This window comes from Puma concolor, chromosome D3, assembly GCF_028749965.1.
Source record: "Puma concolor isolate L17-30 chromosome D3, mPumCon1.1.hap2, whole genome shotgun sequence".
In the NCBI taxonomy this organism is placed as follows: Eukaryota; Metazoa; Chordata; class Mammalia; order Carnivora; family Felidae; genus Puma; species Puma concolor.
This window is the reverse complement of record NC_141678.1, coordinates 41,400,922-41,417,768: the sequence shown is the minus strand read 5'-3', so window position 1 is coordinate 41,417,768 and position 16,847 is coordinate 41,400,922. Positions and strand designations below refer to the sequence as shown.

Genomic DNA, 16,847 nt, shown 5'->3' with positions numbered 1-16,847 from the left:
ATTTATCACCCAAACCAGTAAGTAGCACAGTTTCTGTAACTTACATCTGTGTGTTCCTCCCTTGTTCTGTTTTTTTTCCTCTCCATCACAGTTAACTATCTTGAATTGTTTTTCTTATTTCCTTATTTGAGCAAAATATTTTATATTTTATTAAAAACAAAATTTTTTTTTTTTTCAACGTTTATTTATTTTTGGGACAGAGAGAGACAGAGCATGAACGGGGGAGGGGCAGAGAGAGAGGGAGACACAGAATCGTAAACAGGCTCCAGGCTCTGAGCCATCAGCCCAGAGCCTGACGCGGGGCTCGAACTCACGGACCTCGAGATCGTGACCTGGCTGAAGTCGGACGCTTAACCGACTGCGCCACCCAGGCGCCCCAAAACAAAATTTTTTTAATGTTTATTTATTTTTGAGACACAGAGCATGAGCAGGGGAGGGGCAGAGAGAGAGGGAGACACAGAATCTGAGGTAGGCTCCAACTCTGAGTTGTCAGCACATAGCCACCCAGGCCTGAGCCACCCAGGCGCTCCTCCTTATTTTTGTTTTTAAATGTTTGTTTATTTTGAGAGAGGGGAGGGGAGGGACAGAGAGAGAGAGAGAGACAGAGAGAGAGGGAAAGAGAATCCCCAGCAGGGGAGGCTTTGCTGTGTGCAACACAGGGCTTGATCTCACAAATCAAACTGTGAGCTCATGACCTGAGTCGATACTGAGATTCGGGATGCTTAACCAACTGAGCCATGCAGGTGCCCCCTTATTTCCTTATGTTTAAAAAATCTAACTTTGCTTGTTTTTTGATGCTGTGAAAAAGGATAGTCATACTATATGTTGTTCTATAAGGGACTTGTATTTTCACTTAATATTAGGTTACTAAGATTTCGTCTTTGTGTGGGTCTGTAGTTTTTTCTTTTTCATAACCATATAATATTCTTTTGTGCATACTTAAAATTGCACTGTATTTATCCAGTCTCCAGTCAGTGGGCATTTTGGCCCCCCATGCCACATTTGGCATTATAAGCATTACTATCTTACTTATAAGTGTTTATGTGTGTGTATAATGTTACATATGTATTTGCTAGTCCAAATCTACGTAAGTTCTTAGATACCTAGAAGGGAATTTGTGGGTTAAAAGCTAAAAGTTCCAATGTACAAGGTAGTAAATTGTTTTCCAGAGTGATTGTATTTATTTATACTTCCATCACTTATGTAAGTTTGAGGTTTTTTTTTTTTTTCTTTTGAAAGTTTGGGTTTTGAAACTCACATACGAAGCCATTTGAGTCTGTTTTGGTGGGAGGAATTTTTTACTATTGCTTTGATTTTTTAAATATAGTTATAAGAATATTTAGGCAATTACTGACTTAGTTTTGGTAAGTTATATTTTACTAGGAATTAGTCCATTTCATTACATTTTCAAGTTTAGTAGTGTATATTTATTGGTAATGTTTTCAAAGAAATGTGTGCTTTGATAAATTAAAAAAATTTTTTCTCTTGAGGTGTGGAATCTTAGATGATTGATTTGAGATTTTTCTAAGATGATGATTTTGTGCTACAAATCTTTAAGAACTATTTTCACTACATCCCACAAGTTTTGATAATGGTGTATATTCATTGTCCTACAGTTTGGTGTATTTTTTATTTCCTTTGTAATTTGCTCTTTGATCCATAGATTGAGGAATGTGTTGTTCAATTTCCACGTGTTCTTAACATATTTTCCTCTTTATGTTGATGTCTAGTTTGGTTTTGTTATAGAGGAAATATTCTCTATACACTCTATTTAAATTTGTTGAGATTTGTTTTGTGCTCCAGAATATGATCTATTTGGGGGAATTTTCTGTGTCCTTGAAAAGAATATATATTCTGCTGTTGTTGGGAGGAGTGTTCTTTAAATGTCAATTTGATTCCATTTGTTGATATTATTTAGTTCTTTTATATCCTTGATGGTTTTATATCCTTGCTGGTATATTCTTTTATATCCTTGCTGGAATTTTGAAGTCCCCCACTTATTTACAGGTGTGTTTCTTTTTTCACTTCTTAATTTCTGCTTTATGTATTTTGAACTTGTGTTATTTTATGTATATGCAGTTAGAGAATTGTTATGCATTCTTGGTAAGTGGATCCTTTTATTATTCTGTAATGCTACTCTGTCCTTGATAATTTTCTTGCTCTGAAGTATATTTTATGTGATATTCTTTAGCTTTCTTTTCATTCATGTTTTCCTGGTATGTCTTTTCTTACCCATTTTCTTTTAACCTACCTGTATCATTATATTGGAAATTCTTGTAGACAATATATACTTGGGTCACTTTTTTATTCATTTTATTTAGTGTATTTGTATTGTCACATTTACTATAGTTCTTGATATATATGTCAGGACTTAAGTATGTCTTGTATAGCTTCTCTATTCCTTTTATTTTTCATTTTTCTGGCCTTTTTATGGGTTACTCAACATACTTTTCTGTATTTTGCTATTTTTATAAAGTGATTTTGACTATACTTTTGGGTTTTTTTTTAGTGGTTCTGAGGAATACTGTATACATACATAACATTACATTGTACTAGTAAGGATATTTTACCACTTAAAGTGAATTTTAGAAATTTTAGCAAATTATTTAGGTCCCCTCACTGTCTCTCATTTATAATTGAGTTTTCTTAAGTTTTACCTCCATGTACATTGAGAACCATATCAAACGGTGTTATTTTGATTTCATCAGACTAATATAATTTAAAAACTCAAGAGGAGAATGAAGACCTCTTTATGTATTTGTTTCATTGTTCTTGCTTTTATTTATTTATTTTTTTTGATCGTTTCCTGGTGATACTCCTTATCAGCTTGCTTTGATGTTACTGTAGCTACTCCAGCTTTTACATTTGTATTGATGGTAACTTTTTTTCCAACTTTTTAACCTATTGTCACTTTATATTTAGAGAGTTTCTAGAAAAAAAATAGTTTCCTTAAGATAGAATATAGTTGTGTCTTAAAATTACACAATCGCTGCCTTTGAATTGAGGTTTCAGACCAGTTACATTACTGTGATTATTGGGATGTTTTGATTTAAACTCTGCGGTCTTTGTTATTTGTTTTTTTCATTGTTTTTTTGTTGTTGTTGTTCCTGTTTTTCTTTTTTCGTCTGCCTTATTTTAAAATGAGTATTTTGTGTGTATTTTAAAATGAGTATTTTATTTCCTTTGTTGGCTTATTATTTGCTACCCTTGTTGTATTTGATAATGTTAGCATTCAAAGTATGTGTCTTCAATTTTGTCACAGTCTATATCAAGTAATAATATACTACTTACATACAGTATTAGCATACCACAGCAGTAATACCTGTGCCATTTACTGTCTTAAAATTTATTTAGTATTATTTTGAGAGAAAGAGACAGAGTGTGAGCAGGGGAGTGACAGAGAGAGAGGGTGACACAGAATCCAAAGCAGGCTCCCGGTTCTGAGCTGTCCGCACAGAGCCCAGCACAGGGCTTAAATTCATTACCTGAATTCATTACCTGAAGTTGGATGCTTAACCAACTGAGCCAGGTACCCCCATGCCATTTACTGTCTTGATGTTTTGTTTTTACAAAGTTTCTGTTGATAAATATTGAATTGTATTCTTTTTATTTTCCTTTATTTTTTTTTTTAAGTTTATTTATTTTGAGAGAGAGAGAACACGCATGAGCGGGGAAGGAGCAGAGTGGGAGGGAGGGAGAAAATCCTAAGCAGGCTCCGTGCTTTCAGCACAGAACCCAACATGGGGCTCGATCACATGAACTGTGAGATCAGGACCAAGAGTCAGATGCTTAACCGACTAAGCCACCCAGGTGTCCTCGTTATTTTCCTTTAAACAGGAGTCCTTCCCTCTGTTTAATTCACACATTCATCACCTTACATACTTCTTTTTTTTTTCCCTCTTAACGCAGAAGAAAAAAAAAATTAAAAAAAAAAAGACAGTTAAGTTTAAATCAAAACATACCAATAGTCACAGTAATGTAATTGGTCTAAAACCTCAATTGAAAGGCAGAGAAGAGGATTTTTAAATTTTTATTCTCTTAGCACATTTCAGTTATACATACAGTAGTGTTAGTGATTAGATCCTCAGACATTATTTTTCTTATAGCTGAAAATTTGTGTCTTTTCTCAACTGCTTCCCATTTCCTGACTCCCCAGCTTTTGTCAGACATTATTTGTAGCCTTTTCCATTTTTTCCTCTTCCTAGAACTATGCTTGTAGTGTAGTGAGATAGTTTCCTACTTTGGAAAGGTATGTCTTTTATACCTACTTTGATATTTTCTGTTCCTTTTCTTTATTTCTTATGGGTAAGTTCTTTGAATGCTGTCTTTGTATTTTCTCTTTCTAGCTGTGCCACATCTGATCTTTAGCTTTTCCATTGAGTGTAATAGGGGTTGTAGCCTCACCCCCAGTTCTGTTTGTATCTGATATTGGGAAATGGTGTCCCTTGATACCTAGCCTTTATTTTGAGAACCCAGGGATGCTTAGTCTCCAGAGTGTTGTTATGGTGCCATAAGAGGTTCTTTTGTGTCATGTTACTAGGAAATAAGAAATGTTTTTGCTATAATTCCCATTATTCAGAAATTATTTTTACAAGTTTAGAAGCAGTAAACAATTTTGAAGGGACAATTCTAGGGGCAGTAGGATATATAAGGGTACAGATATTTATTTAGTCTTGTTTGCTAAGAGAGTTTATGATTTAGTAGGGTGGGCCCAAGAAGGTGCATTTTTTGAGTTTCCAGGTGATGCTGATATAGCTGGTCTGGGGAATACATTTTGAGAACCACTGGACTATTTATCTTGACTTTGGGCTCTGATTCTTTTACCTTGAATGGGGGTGTTGTCTAGCTTGGGGATCATTATATTAACACTTAATAAAAGTGCTTTAACAATTTCCTTTGGCGTCTAAGTAGCTTGTTTAAAGTCACTGCATTAATGTTTTATTTTAGTGATCATTCAGGATATGTTCGTCCAGTACCAGTGCCACGCAGTTTAAATAGTGATATTTCCTATTTTGGTGTTGGGGGCAAGCAGGCTGTTTTCTTTGTTGGACAATCAGCCAGAGTAAGTAAAAAGATTTCTTTTAAATGAGAGTTGATTAAAATACTTGGAGGTCGATTCTGTCTAAATTACTAATTAGTTTAACTTTTAGGAATTTTTAAAGTAGTCTTTAATATTTAACAGATGATAAGCAAACCTGCAGATTCCCAAGATGTTCATGAACTTGTGCTTTCGAAAGAAGATTTTGAGAAGAAGGAGAAAAATAAAGAGGCAATATATAGTGGATATATTAGAAACAGAAAGGTATGATACATTTTAACTCATTAATTATAAAGTTGTTAAATTGGACAGAGACAAGTACTTTTTTTTTCGATTTCTAGCTAAGATACTTAGCTATTGCTTTAAAAACTTGAAGGTATGGAATTTTCAAATTCCATTACTTTTTCTTTTTGTTTTAGTCTTGTGAATAGCAAAAGTGACCATATACATGCTTTCTCAGGCTGGAAATCTTCAATGCAATAAGATGTCTCATAAAGCTGAGTAAACTTCCTTGGAAATTGATCATATAATTATAAACTTTTTCCCTTACACTGAGGTTGATTTTTTAAATCTTTTTTTGTCTAACAGTTTCACACTTAGAGTAGAAAACACTTATAGTATAGGGAAATAAGCTTTTAGGAAATTGGAGCTCCAGAGAAATAAATGAGTGATTTACTTTTGTTAGAAATTTGCATTCATATTCTAATTTTAATGAGCAGAATATTAATGAATTTGAGTCTTGGTGGTGAGTTCATAGTATTGTATTATTCAACTTTTCTCCACTTGAAATATTTTAGAATTGTTTTAAAATCTTTAAAGTTTGAGCTTCTTAAGTCTTTTCTTATTCTAAAACAAGTTATAAAAAATTTATAGAAAAGTACAAATAAAAATGTGCTCAGATTCCAGAAAAAAATATCTCGTTGAATTTCTAGCCTTTTTTATTTTATTATATGGCTATAGGGTGTTTTGTTTTTTTGTTTTTTGGGGTTTTTTTTTTTTAGTATTTTTAAATTTTAATTCCAGTGTTACACAGTGTTGTACATTAGTTTTGGTGTGCAATACAGTGATTCAACAATTCCGTATATTACTCATTGCTCATCAAGAGTACACTTATTGAAACTAATATAACACTGTAAATAACACTGGAATTAAGAATAAAACCTTATTAGCATCTTGAGTTGGAAGGGGAAAGTATACTCTTAATCCCCTTCATCTACTTAATTTTTTTTTATATAACAGTTTTGAGCACACATTTTTTTTTTTTAACATTTTGAGTATTTCTCCATTTTATAAAATATTTTCCTGTACCACACACTTTTATTTTATTTTTTTTTATGTTCATTCACTTTTGAGAGAGAGAGAGAGAGAGAGAGAGAGGGAGAGACAGAACTTGAAGCAGGCTCCAGGCTCTGAGCTGTCAGCACAGAGCCTGACATGGGGCTCGAACCCATGAACTGTGAGATCATGACTTGAGCCAAAGTTGGATGCTTAACTAACTGAACCACTCAGCTGCCCTAGTACACACACATTTTTAATACCTTCATGGTGTTTTGTCTGAATGTGTTATAATTTGACTATTCTGTTGAGCATTTACTGTATTTAAAGGATTTTATTATAAATACACTGCCATGAATGTCTTTGCAGTTTTTTCTTCATATAGCTATTAGAATTTTAATAGTTATGACAATGAATTTAAACTTTTTAAATGTTCATGGTGTGTATTACAAAATTGCTCTTCTAGAAGGTTAAACCCACATCTAATATACTCCCCAAAACAGTATGTGGAAGGGCCTATCTGATAATTTCCTTTTTTTTAAAAAGTGGAGTGGAGGGGAAGGCAGTAAAATGCTGGCAATTTGACAGGTGAAAATAATACCTTTTCTTTATTAATGGGCTGATTATTTTTTTAATACTTTCAAGCCACCTTTATTTTCTGTATAACTTAACATTCTCCTCTGTTTAGGAAATTTCTTCATTTTGCTCATCCCTCTTTTCCCCTTTTTAAGTTTGTTGTATTTATTACACAATTTATATATCATGTTATATTTACATACTGATATTCCATCTTTCTCATCTTATGTTACCATCACAAAGCCCTGTAAAGTATATTTGTGGAAATATTATGCTGTGTTAAAACTGGTGGAAAATAGGAGTTCAGAATTCAAGTGATTTTTAAAACTGTATAGGTATGATAAAGCTTGGATAGAACTAATGTCTCTTGGATCATCATTTCTGCCACTTTTTCCTGTGATTTTGTGCTTAATTTGTCCTAACATAGGTTTCATGGCTACTGGTAGGTCCTTGGTCTTTTTCTTTTTCTGGACAATCTTTTCCAGCCTACTATTTGGCTTCTCCAACTTTTACACACAGTTATTACAATGTGTACAGAGTTGGTGGCTCTTGATGTGCAACCAGGAGTCTTGCTTTTTCTAGGAGGCAATATATATGCTACTTAATACTAACAGTTCTTAAATCTGTATTTGTCAAGACTTTTCTCTTAAGATTGAGACACTGAATCAGGCTGGACTCCATTGAGGAAATAAATCATTGTAGGCTCTTCAAACAGAAAAGGATTTAATAAAAGGAATTTGATGTTTGCGTGATTATTGAAAGCGCTAGGAGTGGGCTCTTGGCTGAGCCTCATAGAAAGCTATTGGGACACTCTGAAGTGACCTTCAAGGCATGCTGTAACATCTGCTATAATAAGGTAGCTGGAGGACCACCACTGGATCTGGAATTTAGAAACACCCTGCCTTATCTGTGATCCAGGTGTTGGAAAAGTCTTGCTGCCACAATTGCTCCCAGCACCAAAACACAGACCTTCTGGCTATAACCCGTGCTGTATCAGTGCTAACACTTGAAGCCAGAACTTGAATGTTGGTCTTTCAGTACCTTGCATGATAACAGAAAACGTTCAAGACATCTCAGGAAATGGGCTTTGAGTCATTTTCCTCTTCTAAATCTTTGGCTCCTACATCTAATTGATGAAACCGAATTCGCATCCACAACCTAAAATGTAAGGGAGTCTGAAAGGTAGACTTTTGGTTTTCCATTCTCTGCAGCCCAGGAAGGGACAACAAAAGGTGGGATGAATTGGTGCTGAATACCAGCTGATTATATCTGGTATACTCATTTCCAATTTCAGGTAGATGTCCTTCCAGATGTTCCATAAAGAACTCACTTTTGGTACCTCTGAAATCAGATTATCTACATCTTTCCTATTCTTTCTTTCTCTTCACCTTTCCTCTACCCTTTTCAATTAACAGTATCCCTTGGCCAGAATAGTTAGTAATTGTGTAATCCTTGTTAATCATTCACCATTCACTTCTGACTTTTAAGATAGTTTTTCATCTACCCTCTCTTCCATCCATTTTCACTGCTTCTTTCAGCCTTTCCAGCCTCATCTTTCATCATATATTTAATATATACTTCAAACTACCTTGTTTGCCTTATACTCTCAAATCCTTCATATTCTCATGGGGCTGGAATGTTCTAATCTTCTGGGAAAATGTCACACTCTTTTTAATTCTGTAGCTCTTGGTTCATATCTTTATAATGGCACATTGTTTTGTAATCATTTGTTTCTCATCTATTAGATGGAATTTATAGGGAGGAGGGGCACTGTCTTAGTTAACTCTTATCTTCCTTGTGCCTATATTGAGTCATAGGACTTAGAAGGTGCTTGATAAATATTTGGTAATGAACCCACATCATTAGTAAACCCAAACTAATCCACTTAGCTCTCAAAGGGTATAAAATGTATTTGTATACTATATGTTGTAGCTGTAGTATTAGTGTGTAGCGATGCATTGGAATGGTTTTGGAGGGTTGGTTTGTTTGAGTGTTTATTTTTTTGAGCAAGAGAGATAGAGGGTGCGTGCATGTGCCCGAGTAGGGGAGGGGCAGAGAGTGAGGGAAAGAGAGAATCCTAAGCAGGCTCCGCATTCAGCAAGGAGTCTGATGGGGGGCTTGATCTCAAAACTGCAAGACTTAAGCTGAAATCAAGAGTCAGATGCTTAACCATCTCTGGCACCCTTAGAGGGCTTGTTTTTATTTACTTAATTTGCTGTAGTAATATATGCTTATTAAAAAAAACAGTTTCCTAGATGTAATAGTTCAGCGTGTATCCTTACAAGCTTTTATGTATATAGCAACATACATAGTGTATGTATGTGTATACATGTAATTTTAACACATGTAGACTAACTGTAAAAACGAGACATTTGTAATTCTTACCCTCAAACACTCCCCGTTCTTTCCCCCTCCCCACTTTTCTTCTGAGCAAGCTATAGATATTCTCTGAAACTGGACTAGGGCACAGGATGATTTTACTCCCTTTTAAACACAGTTCCTTTGGGCTAAGCCAGCTGGGTTCAGGCTGCATCCCAGTTTTCTTGAACATGGAGAGCTGGGCATTTGTCCTGACCAATTTAAGTGGTAGGTATCTCAAGGAAGAATTCTTTCCACCCTAGGGTAAGTGTCCTTAGTTTTTTTTCAGCATTTTTAAACTCATTATTTGTTGTTGTTGTTTTACCTTTTCTTTTATGATTCTACAATTGGTTTAGCATTATGGTATAGGGTACTCCTGTATATATGCCACATTAGCAATTTATGTTAAAGCTATCCAGCTCTCACAGCATTGTCACATACTCAGCTGATTTGTATTGGGCTATTTTCCTTCAAAAGTTTTTTGAAGCTGTTTATGAAACTATCCAAGCGAATCATATTAAAAGTCAATATAAATGTTATTTGTTTATTACAATTAAGTGTATCTAACCTATTGTATTTATATTCACTCTCCTAGCCATCTGATTCTGTTCACATTACAAATGATGATGAAAGATTTCTACATCATCTTATCTTAGAGGAGAAAGAAAAAGATAGCTTTACTGCTGTGGTTATCACAGGAGTACAACCAGAACACATACAGTACTTGAAAAATTATTTTCTTCTTTGGACAAGACAGTTAGCGTAAGTAATTATTTGAGGACATGTTACTACTTTTTTAAGACAAAATATTACAGATACATCAAAAACCTCTTTGCTGTGTGTTTTGTGCCTCATTTCCTTCCCTTCAGTACAGTAACCAGTGCTCTGATCTTGGCATTAAAATACTTCTCTATTCTGTAAATAAATATTGATGACTTGCAATATGTTGGTCATTATTTGAAGGACAGGCTTTTGAGACCTGTCATAAAATTTAAAATAAACTTAGGAACTTATATCAAATTCAGCACCATCACTTTCATATTCCCCTTTTGTGGTTCTTCTCTGTAGCACCTATCATAATCTTCTGTACCATGTATTTTTTTTTTTTTTTTTTTTACTTTTTTGTCTGCCTTCCCCTATTGGAATCTTTTTTTTTTTTTTTTTTTTTTTTTAAATTTTTTTTTTTTTTAACGTTTATTTTTATTTTTGGGACAGAGAGAGACAGAGCATGAACGGGGGAGGGGCAGAGAGAGAGGGAGACACAGAATCGGAAACAGGCTCCAGGCTCTGAGCCATCAGCCCAGAGCCTGACGCGGGGCTCGAACTCACGGACCGCGAGATCGTGACCTGGCTGAAGTCGGACGCTTAACCGACTGCGCCACCCAGGCGCCCCTGGAATCTTTTTTATGTACTACTATATCCCTAGTGTTTCCTGTTAAATAATAGATGCTCAATAAATGTTTATCGAATGCATGAAGTCTGTTAAAATAAAAATACGCAAATTGGCCTATATGATCTAATAATACTGAAAATAAATTGTTGTATATCTATTCCAGGAAAACTTTTAGGGAGTGTGACATATTCCATTAGACTAAATCATCAGAATGTTTAATGGTTCTTAGTTTTTTCTCTATAAACATAGTAAGGACCATTTATTTCCATAATTTGCATTAGTCTGAATTACTGAGTATGGCAAAAATGGGTACAACTGCACAAAATTTACATTTTTTAAAAAACATTTTTTGTATTTACCCAAAAGGCTAACTAATGTACTTAATTTGAGATTTTTTTTTTATTTTGTATAGAAATGTATACTAACAGTGTAAAAATTTTTTATGGGAAAATAATTTTATTTTAGAAGTATCTTTTCTTCTTGCTGTGTATTGATGTTTATTGACTCTGTAACCTAAGGATTTTAAATAGGACTTTGGAATTTTTATTCTCGAAGTACACATCTCATTAGCTATTTTGTAATGATTTCTTTTAACCAAAGGAGCTCAGTGTACATAACACAGAATATAATCTTGCTGTAGCAAAGAATAATCTATTACTTTAACCATTCTTTGAAATTCTTTTAAGCTATTTATATTACTTTCTTAATGTATTCTTGTAAACTAACTGTTGATTACGGTAACACTTTTGATATGCATGAGGAAAGACCTAAAGATTTTCAGTGATTTCCTTTTATCTCAGTATTTTAAAGATTAGCTAGGATAATTTTTTACAAATAAAATTCACATGAAGGAATATTGCAAATACTTGTTTGAAGAGTAAATAATAACATAGTATGGTTTAGCCCTAAATAATCTTACCAAAAAACTTTTAAAACTTAAAAATAAAGTAGCAGTGAGTTGTGAATTGGTTTTTAAAGGGATTATGTTGAATTTATTAGTTTTGCTTTAGGAATGTTAGGGCAAGAATGTCTCAATGCTGTAAGAGAGGAGAGACGAGAGTTATAGAATAACATTCTCATATTCAGATAGCTTAAAAATATCCAATCCTATGTACTCCCTGATTATTTAAATCTCTTTTAGAACATGCCTGACAAGTAGAATTATAGTCTCTTGCCTTCTAGTTTTCATACTATACTTCTTAGAAGTGTAATTTATGTGGGCTTTTGATGTTGGAAAGGCTAGGATTGTAGTCCACCTGTCTCCAACTCTAGTTTTGTAACCTTAGATAAATTGTGTAAACTCCTTGCACCCCAATTTCTGTATCTATAAAATGAGATCGTAATACCTGCATTTCAAATTGTTTATACCGTTAAATGGTATACTGTATTTAAGAATGCTTAGTATAGTGCTTGGCTGGTACCTACCAAATAGATACTGCCAAATAGTGGTAATAAAAATTATTTTTGTAGGTTATTATGTGAACTGTAATTTTATGAATTAAATTGAATTAAAAGTATAAAGTTATTTTTCTATATTTTAGGCATATTTATCATTACTATATTCATGGCCCAAAAGGCAATGAAAAACGTACATCAAAAGAAGTTGGACCTTTCAACAACATTGATATTGAAGTAAGATAAAATTCTTTCTTAAAATATTACAAGTTATTAGGTATCTGTTCCAGTTCCAAATGACTTTGGATAAGAAAAATCAGTCAATAGACAACCCTTCTCTCTTTGTCTTTTACCAAAGTATTTTGGCAATTTAATATTTAAGTAGAGAGATCATTATTAGATCTATGTAGTTTTTGAACCTTTATTTACTATAGTATTTGCTTTCTTTTTCTCCTGTCTTCTTTAGAGATGTGAGTTGTTGCTGAACATCAGATATCAAAGTGGGGAGGAAAAGGGATATAAAGTTTCTCTTTGTTCATAAAAGTCTTATGATGGTGAAGTAAGATTTAGAAGTATAGAAAACTGAATATTGGGTTCTCCATATCCTTGCCCACATCTTGGAAAGAATTTCACATGCATCGTTGTCTCACTTCCTACCTCTGGCAAGAAGCCTTAAATGTACTCCTGAGTTAATTGTTCTCTAGCTCTGCTTTGCTTATGTTCTATTTTTTTAAGTAGCATATTGTGTTCCTTATTGGGATGCTACTTATGGTTATTTAACCCATATATAAATATATTTATTTAATTAAGCTATATGATTACTTGTTTAAATACAAGTTTTTACCTATTTTGTTGTTAGATCATAGTTGAGAGCAAAAGTGAAGTCACCATAGAATTTAATTATTTTTGTTTTTATTTTAGATTTCTATGTTTGAAAAGGGGAAGGCACCTAAGATTGTCAACCTAAGGGAAATAGAAGATGACATGCAGACGTTGTATATAAACACAGCAGCTGATAGTTTTGAGTTCAAGGCTCATGTTGAAGGAGATGGTGTAGTGGAAGGGATTATTCGATACCACCCTTTCTTGTATGATAGAGAAACTTACCCCGATGATCCATGCTTTCCATCAAGTATGTTAATCTGTTATCTTAGCTACAAACTGTGAAGTTGTGATTTAGAATTTTTTAATGATTATTATTAGTTGGGCCCTGAGGGCTAGATAAATTTTAAAACTTGTTTTCTTAAGCATGTCTTAAATTCTTAGGTATTTATAATTTTTATAATTCTTGATTTATGTGTGTATTCACTTCCAGATGAGTAAAGCACTGGCTTTAAAGAATATTACATATTCTTTTCTCATGAATTGCTTACTGAACTTTTAGCTATGTACTGCATATTAATCCTTTACATATTGTCTTCTCATTATCTTTGTAGGTATTTATAAATAAGTTTTAAGCTTTTCATAGTCATGTCAGTTTTTTTTTTTTAATGCTTTCTGATTTTGTCTTGCTTTGGAAAGCCTTCTTATATTTCCAGATTATAAAAATGTCCTGTAGTTCTCTTTAAAAGTCATTTTATGTTTAGATCTTTAATGCATGTAGAATCTCCTTTTTTTTGTACTACAATGAGGTAGGGCTTTGCCTTAATATTTTCCATGTGAGTATTTGGTTTTGTAGCACCAGTTACTTAATGTTACTGTTTTTTAAATAGTTTGAAATATTTTATAATACTGAGTTCCAATAAGTACACACATTTGAATTCTTTAAGTTATTGATCTATTTTATATTTATATACATGAATAATGATACTTTCATAGCTTTGTATTGTATGTTGATACTTGCAGATCAGGAAACTTAACATTCTTTTTTGAGAAAATTCTTAATCTTTTGCTCTTTTGGGTAACCTTTGGAATCACTTTGTACATTCACTTAAAAAAAAATCCTGGTGGAGTACTGAGATTGCATTGAATACATAGAGTAACAATATTAAACTTTCTCATTCAGAATACTTGTTAGTCTTGTGAGTTCTGGAACCAGATTTCCTAATGTAAGTCCCATCTTTGACACTTCGGGTTGTGTAAACTTTGACAAACTACTCCTTATCTGTTTCTTTATCTGTGAAATGGGAGGTCATCTCTTTCCTTGTAGAGGTGTTGTGAATTTTAGATAAGAAGCTGGTGCAAATCCTTAGAATAGTGTCCAACATTATTAGTAAGTGTGGCTCTACCTTCCACAATGTAGCTGACCCCTTTTTAATTTGCCAACCTTTGTCATTTTTGTATGCTGTAGACAAAAAGATAAAGTTCTTCAAGTGATATCTTAAAATAAGAATCAATAAGTTGAGTGGTCCAGAGGGATTCTCCAAGAGCAAAGTGATTGGGTTTGATTGAAAGGAACTTCTTTGTTGAGTGTTTTTTGGGGGAAGAAGAGTTTATTTTGTGTAGGTGCCTGAATGCCAAAATAACTAAGGTGTTACTCTATCAGGACCTTAGTGTTTGATCCTAATTTGTTTGGATATATGAAAATGTATTGCTCAGAAGCATAAAAGTGTTATAGACAATTGTGCTAATAATGCTTCTGATGCTTTGTAATATAATTGTAGCTGTATCACCTGAATTTGATCTTTGAAAATTTAATAGGTTATTTTTAAAAAAAATTTTTTTTTTCAACGTTTTTTATTTTTATTTTTGGGACAGAGAGAGACAGAGCATGAACGGGGGAGGGGCAGAGAGAGAGGGAGACACAGAATCGGAAACAGGCTCCAGGCTCTGAGCCACCAGCCCAGAGCCTGACGCGGGGCTCGAACTCCCGGACCGCGAGATCGTGACCTGGCTGAAGTCGGACGCTTAACCGACTGCGCCACCCAGGCGCCCCAAAAATTTAATAGGTTATTTAAAGTAAAATTAAGTTTAGTGTTATTGATTAATTTGTTCAAACTAGGCACAGTTGCTGCTATTAGATACTGTAGATTTCGCAGATGATTTTTATGTGAACCTACTGGTTCTGACAGAATTGTGAAACTTGTATTTGAGGTACAGTATTCAAGCTCCTGTATTTGTAGGGAAGAGCGATTCTGCTATAGGGCATAGTCTCTTTGCATGTGTGACTCTTCTACACTGTAAATAGATTTTAAAGATTGCAGGCTTAGCAGCTCATGTAGTACTCCTAACACAGATTGATAAGTAACGTAATTATATATTAATATAAATGAGAACACCATTGGTAATGGGGAACAACTTCAGAAATCTGCCTTTCTGAGGGCAAACTAAAGTTGTCATTAAGTTTTACAGAAAACAGTGTGAGAGACCTAATGAATTTTTGTCATAGTTTGTCTGAAGCAACTTTAATATTTCACTTAAAGAAGTGGTATAAATTGCATAAACTCTATAGCAATAAACATTTTGCTCTACTCATGCATTTGCTTTAGAATTAAAAGATGAAGATGATGATGATGATTGTTTTATACTTGAGAAAGCAGCAAGAGGGAAAAGGCCTATTTTTGAATGTTTTTGGAATGGACGGCTAATACCATATACATCTGTTGAAGAGTAAGTTTTGATTTTTGCTGAAATTACATTGATTTATCAACCTTATCTTTTACTAACTAATGTTTTATTCTGTTCAAGTTTTGACTGGTGTACTCCTCCGAAGAAGAGAGGGCTTGCGCCAATTGAATGTTACAATAGAATATCTGGTGCATTATTCACTAATGACAAATTCCAGGTCAGCACAAATAAACTGACTTTTATGGATCTTGAGCTAAAATTGAAAGACAAGAACACCCTTTTCACAAGGATTTTAAATGGACAGGTATGATTTTAAATATAAATTTTGAATATTTGCCTATGTTCTATTTTAAGTACAAGAAAAATCACAAGTAGTATAGACTTGTACTGATAATTTTTTATGCTTTTTATTTTATTAAATCAAAAGAATATAAATTCTTGAGCATTTATGTGTTCACATTACTCAAAAATTTCAAACTGATTAGGCTGTGTTTGGATGAAAATTTTACAGATATTTAGATCTTGATATTAAGACCTATGACAGTGAATAGAAGCTACAGAAGCATGTCCATTTGATGAGAGCATATAAAATAATATTTTATACTATAAGTGCTGTACATTGAAGTGCAGTATAAAAATTTGGTAGGCTTAACTTTCTTCAGTGATAAGATTGGTTTTCCAGTTGCAAGTTAATAAATTTAAGGTGAAATTTTTTATTTTGTTCCATTTTCATTTGGAAATGGTATATTATACAGTAAGATATGTAGGAAGAAACGAACTTTACTTCATGTGTTATTGTCTGCAAAAGCATGTACTGTGGAGGTTTTTTTCCCCTACTAATTCTCTTAAAGACAGGCATTAAACAGCTTATGCTTGAGTGTAAATCTTTCTATACTATCTTCCAACAGGGTGAAGAATGGTAAACAATAACACATTTTCTTATTATTAGAAAACACTTAATTTTCTATACGTGTTTTAACTTTTTTTGAATGGGTACTATACATATACATATACGTATATATACGTATATATATGTATATATAATATGTAAAAGGAAAAATGTGTTCAGTATAGCAGTGTTTCTCAACCCTTTTTTCATTATCCTCCTCATAAGGAGCTTTTTAGACGTTTTTTTCCCCTGATATCTTAATACCATAGATACACTGTAGGTATGTTTACTGTGTGTGTGTATATATGTATATGTGTGTATATATATGTGTGTGTGTGTGTATACATATATATGTGTATGTATATATGTATATGCATGCTTGATAAATGGAGAGAAATTTTTATCACCTTTCTCTT

The 16,847-nt window shown here is 33.3% G+C and overlaps 1 protein-coding gene across 2 annotated transcripts in view; it reads left to right on the top strand.

Annotated features, from left to right (window-relative positions):
* SMCHD1 (structural maintenance of chromosomes flexible hinge domain containing 1) overlaps positions 1–16,847 on the top strand; it is a 155,862-nt gene that overhangs the window by 24,232 nt on the left and 114,783 nt on the right. For both annotated transcript variants that reach the window (XM_025931088.2, XM_086682567.1), the window contains 7 exons: positions 4,948–5,062; positions 5,183–5,302; positions 9,843–10,009; positions 12,182–12,272; positions 12,957–13,167; positions 15,464–15,584; positions 15,663–15,846. In XM_025931088.2, the coding sequence (XP_025786873.1) occupies positions 4,948–5,062; positions 5,183–5,302; positions 9,843–10,009; positions 12,182–12,272; positions 12,957–13,167; positions 15,464–15,584; positions 15,663–15,846 (1,009 nt within the window). The remainder of the gene's footprint in view (positions 1–4,947; positions 5,063–5,182; positions 5,303–9,842; positions 10,010–12,181; positions 12,273–12,956; positions 13,168–15,463; positions 15,585–15,662; positions 15,847–16,847) is intronic.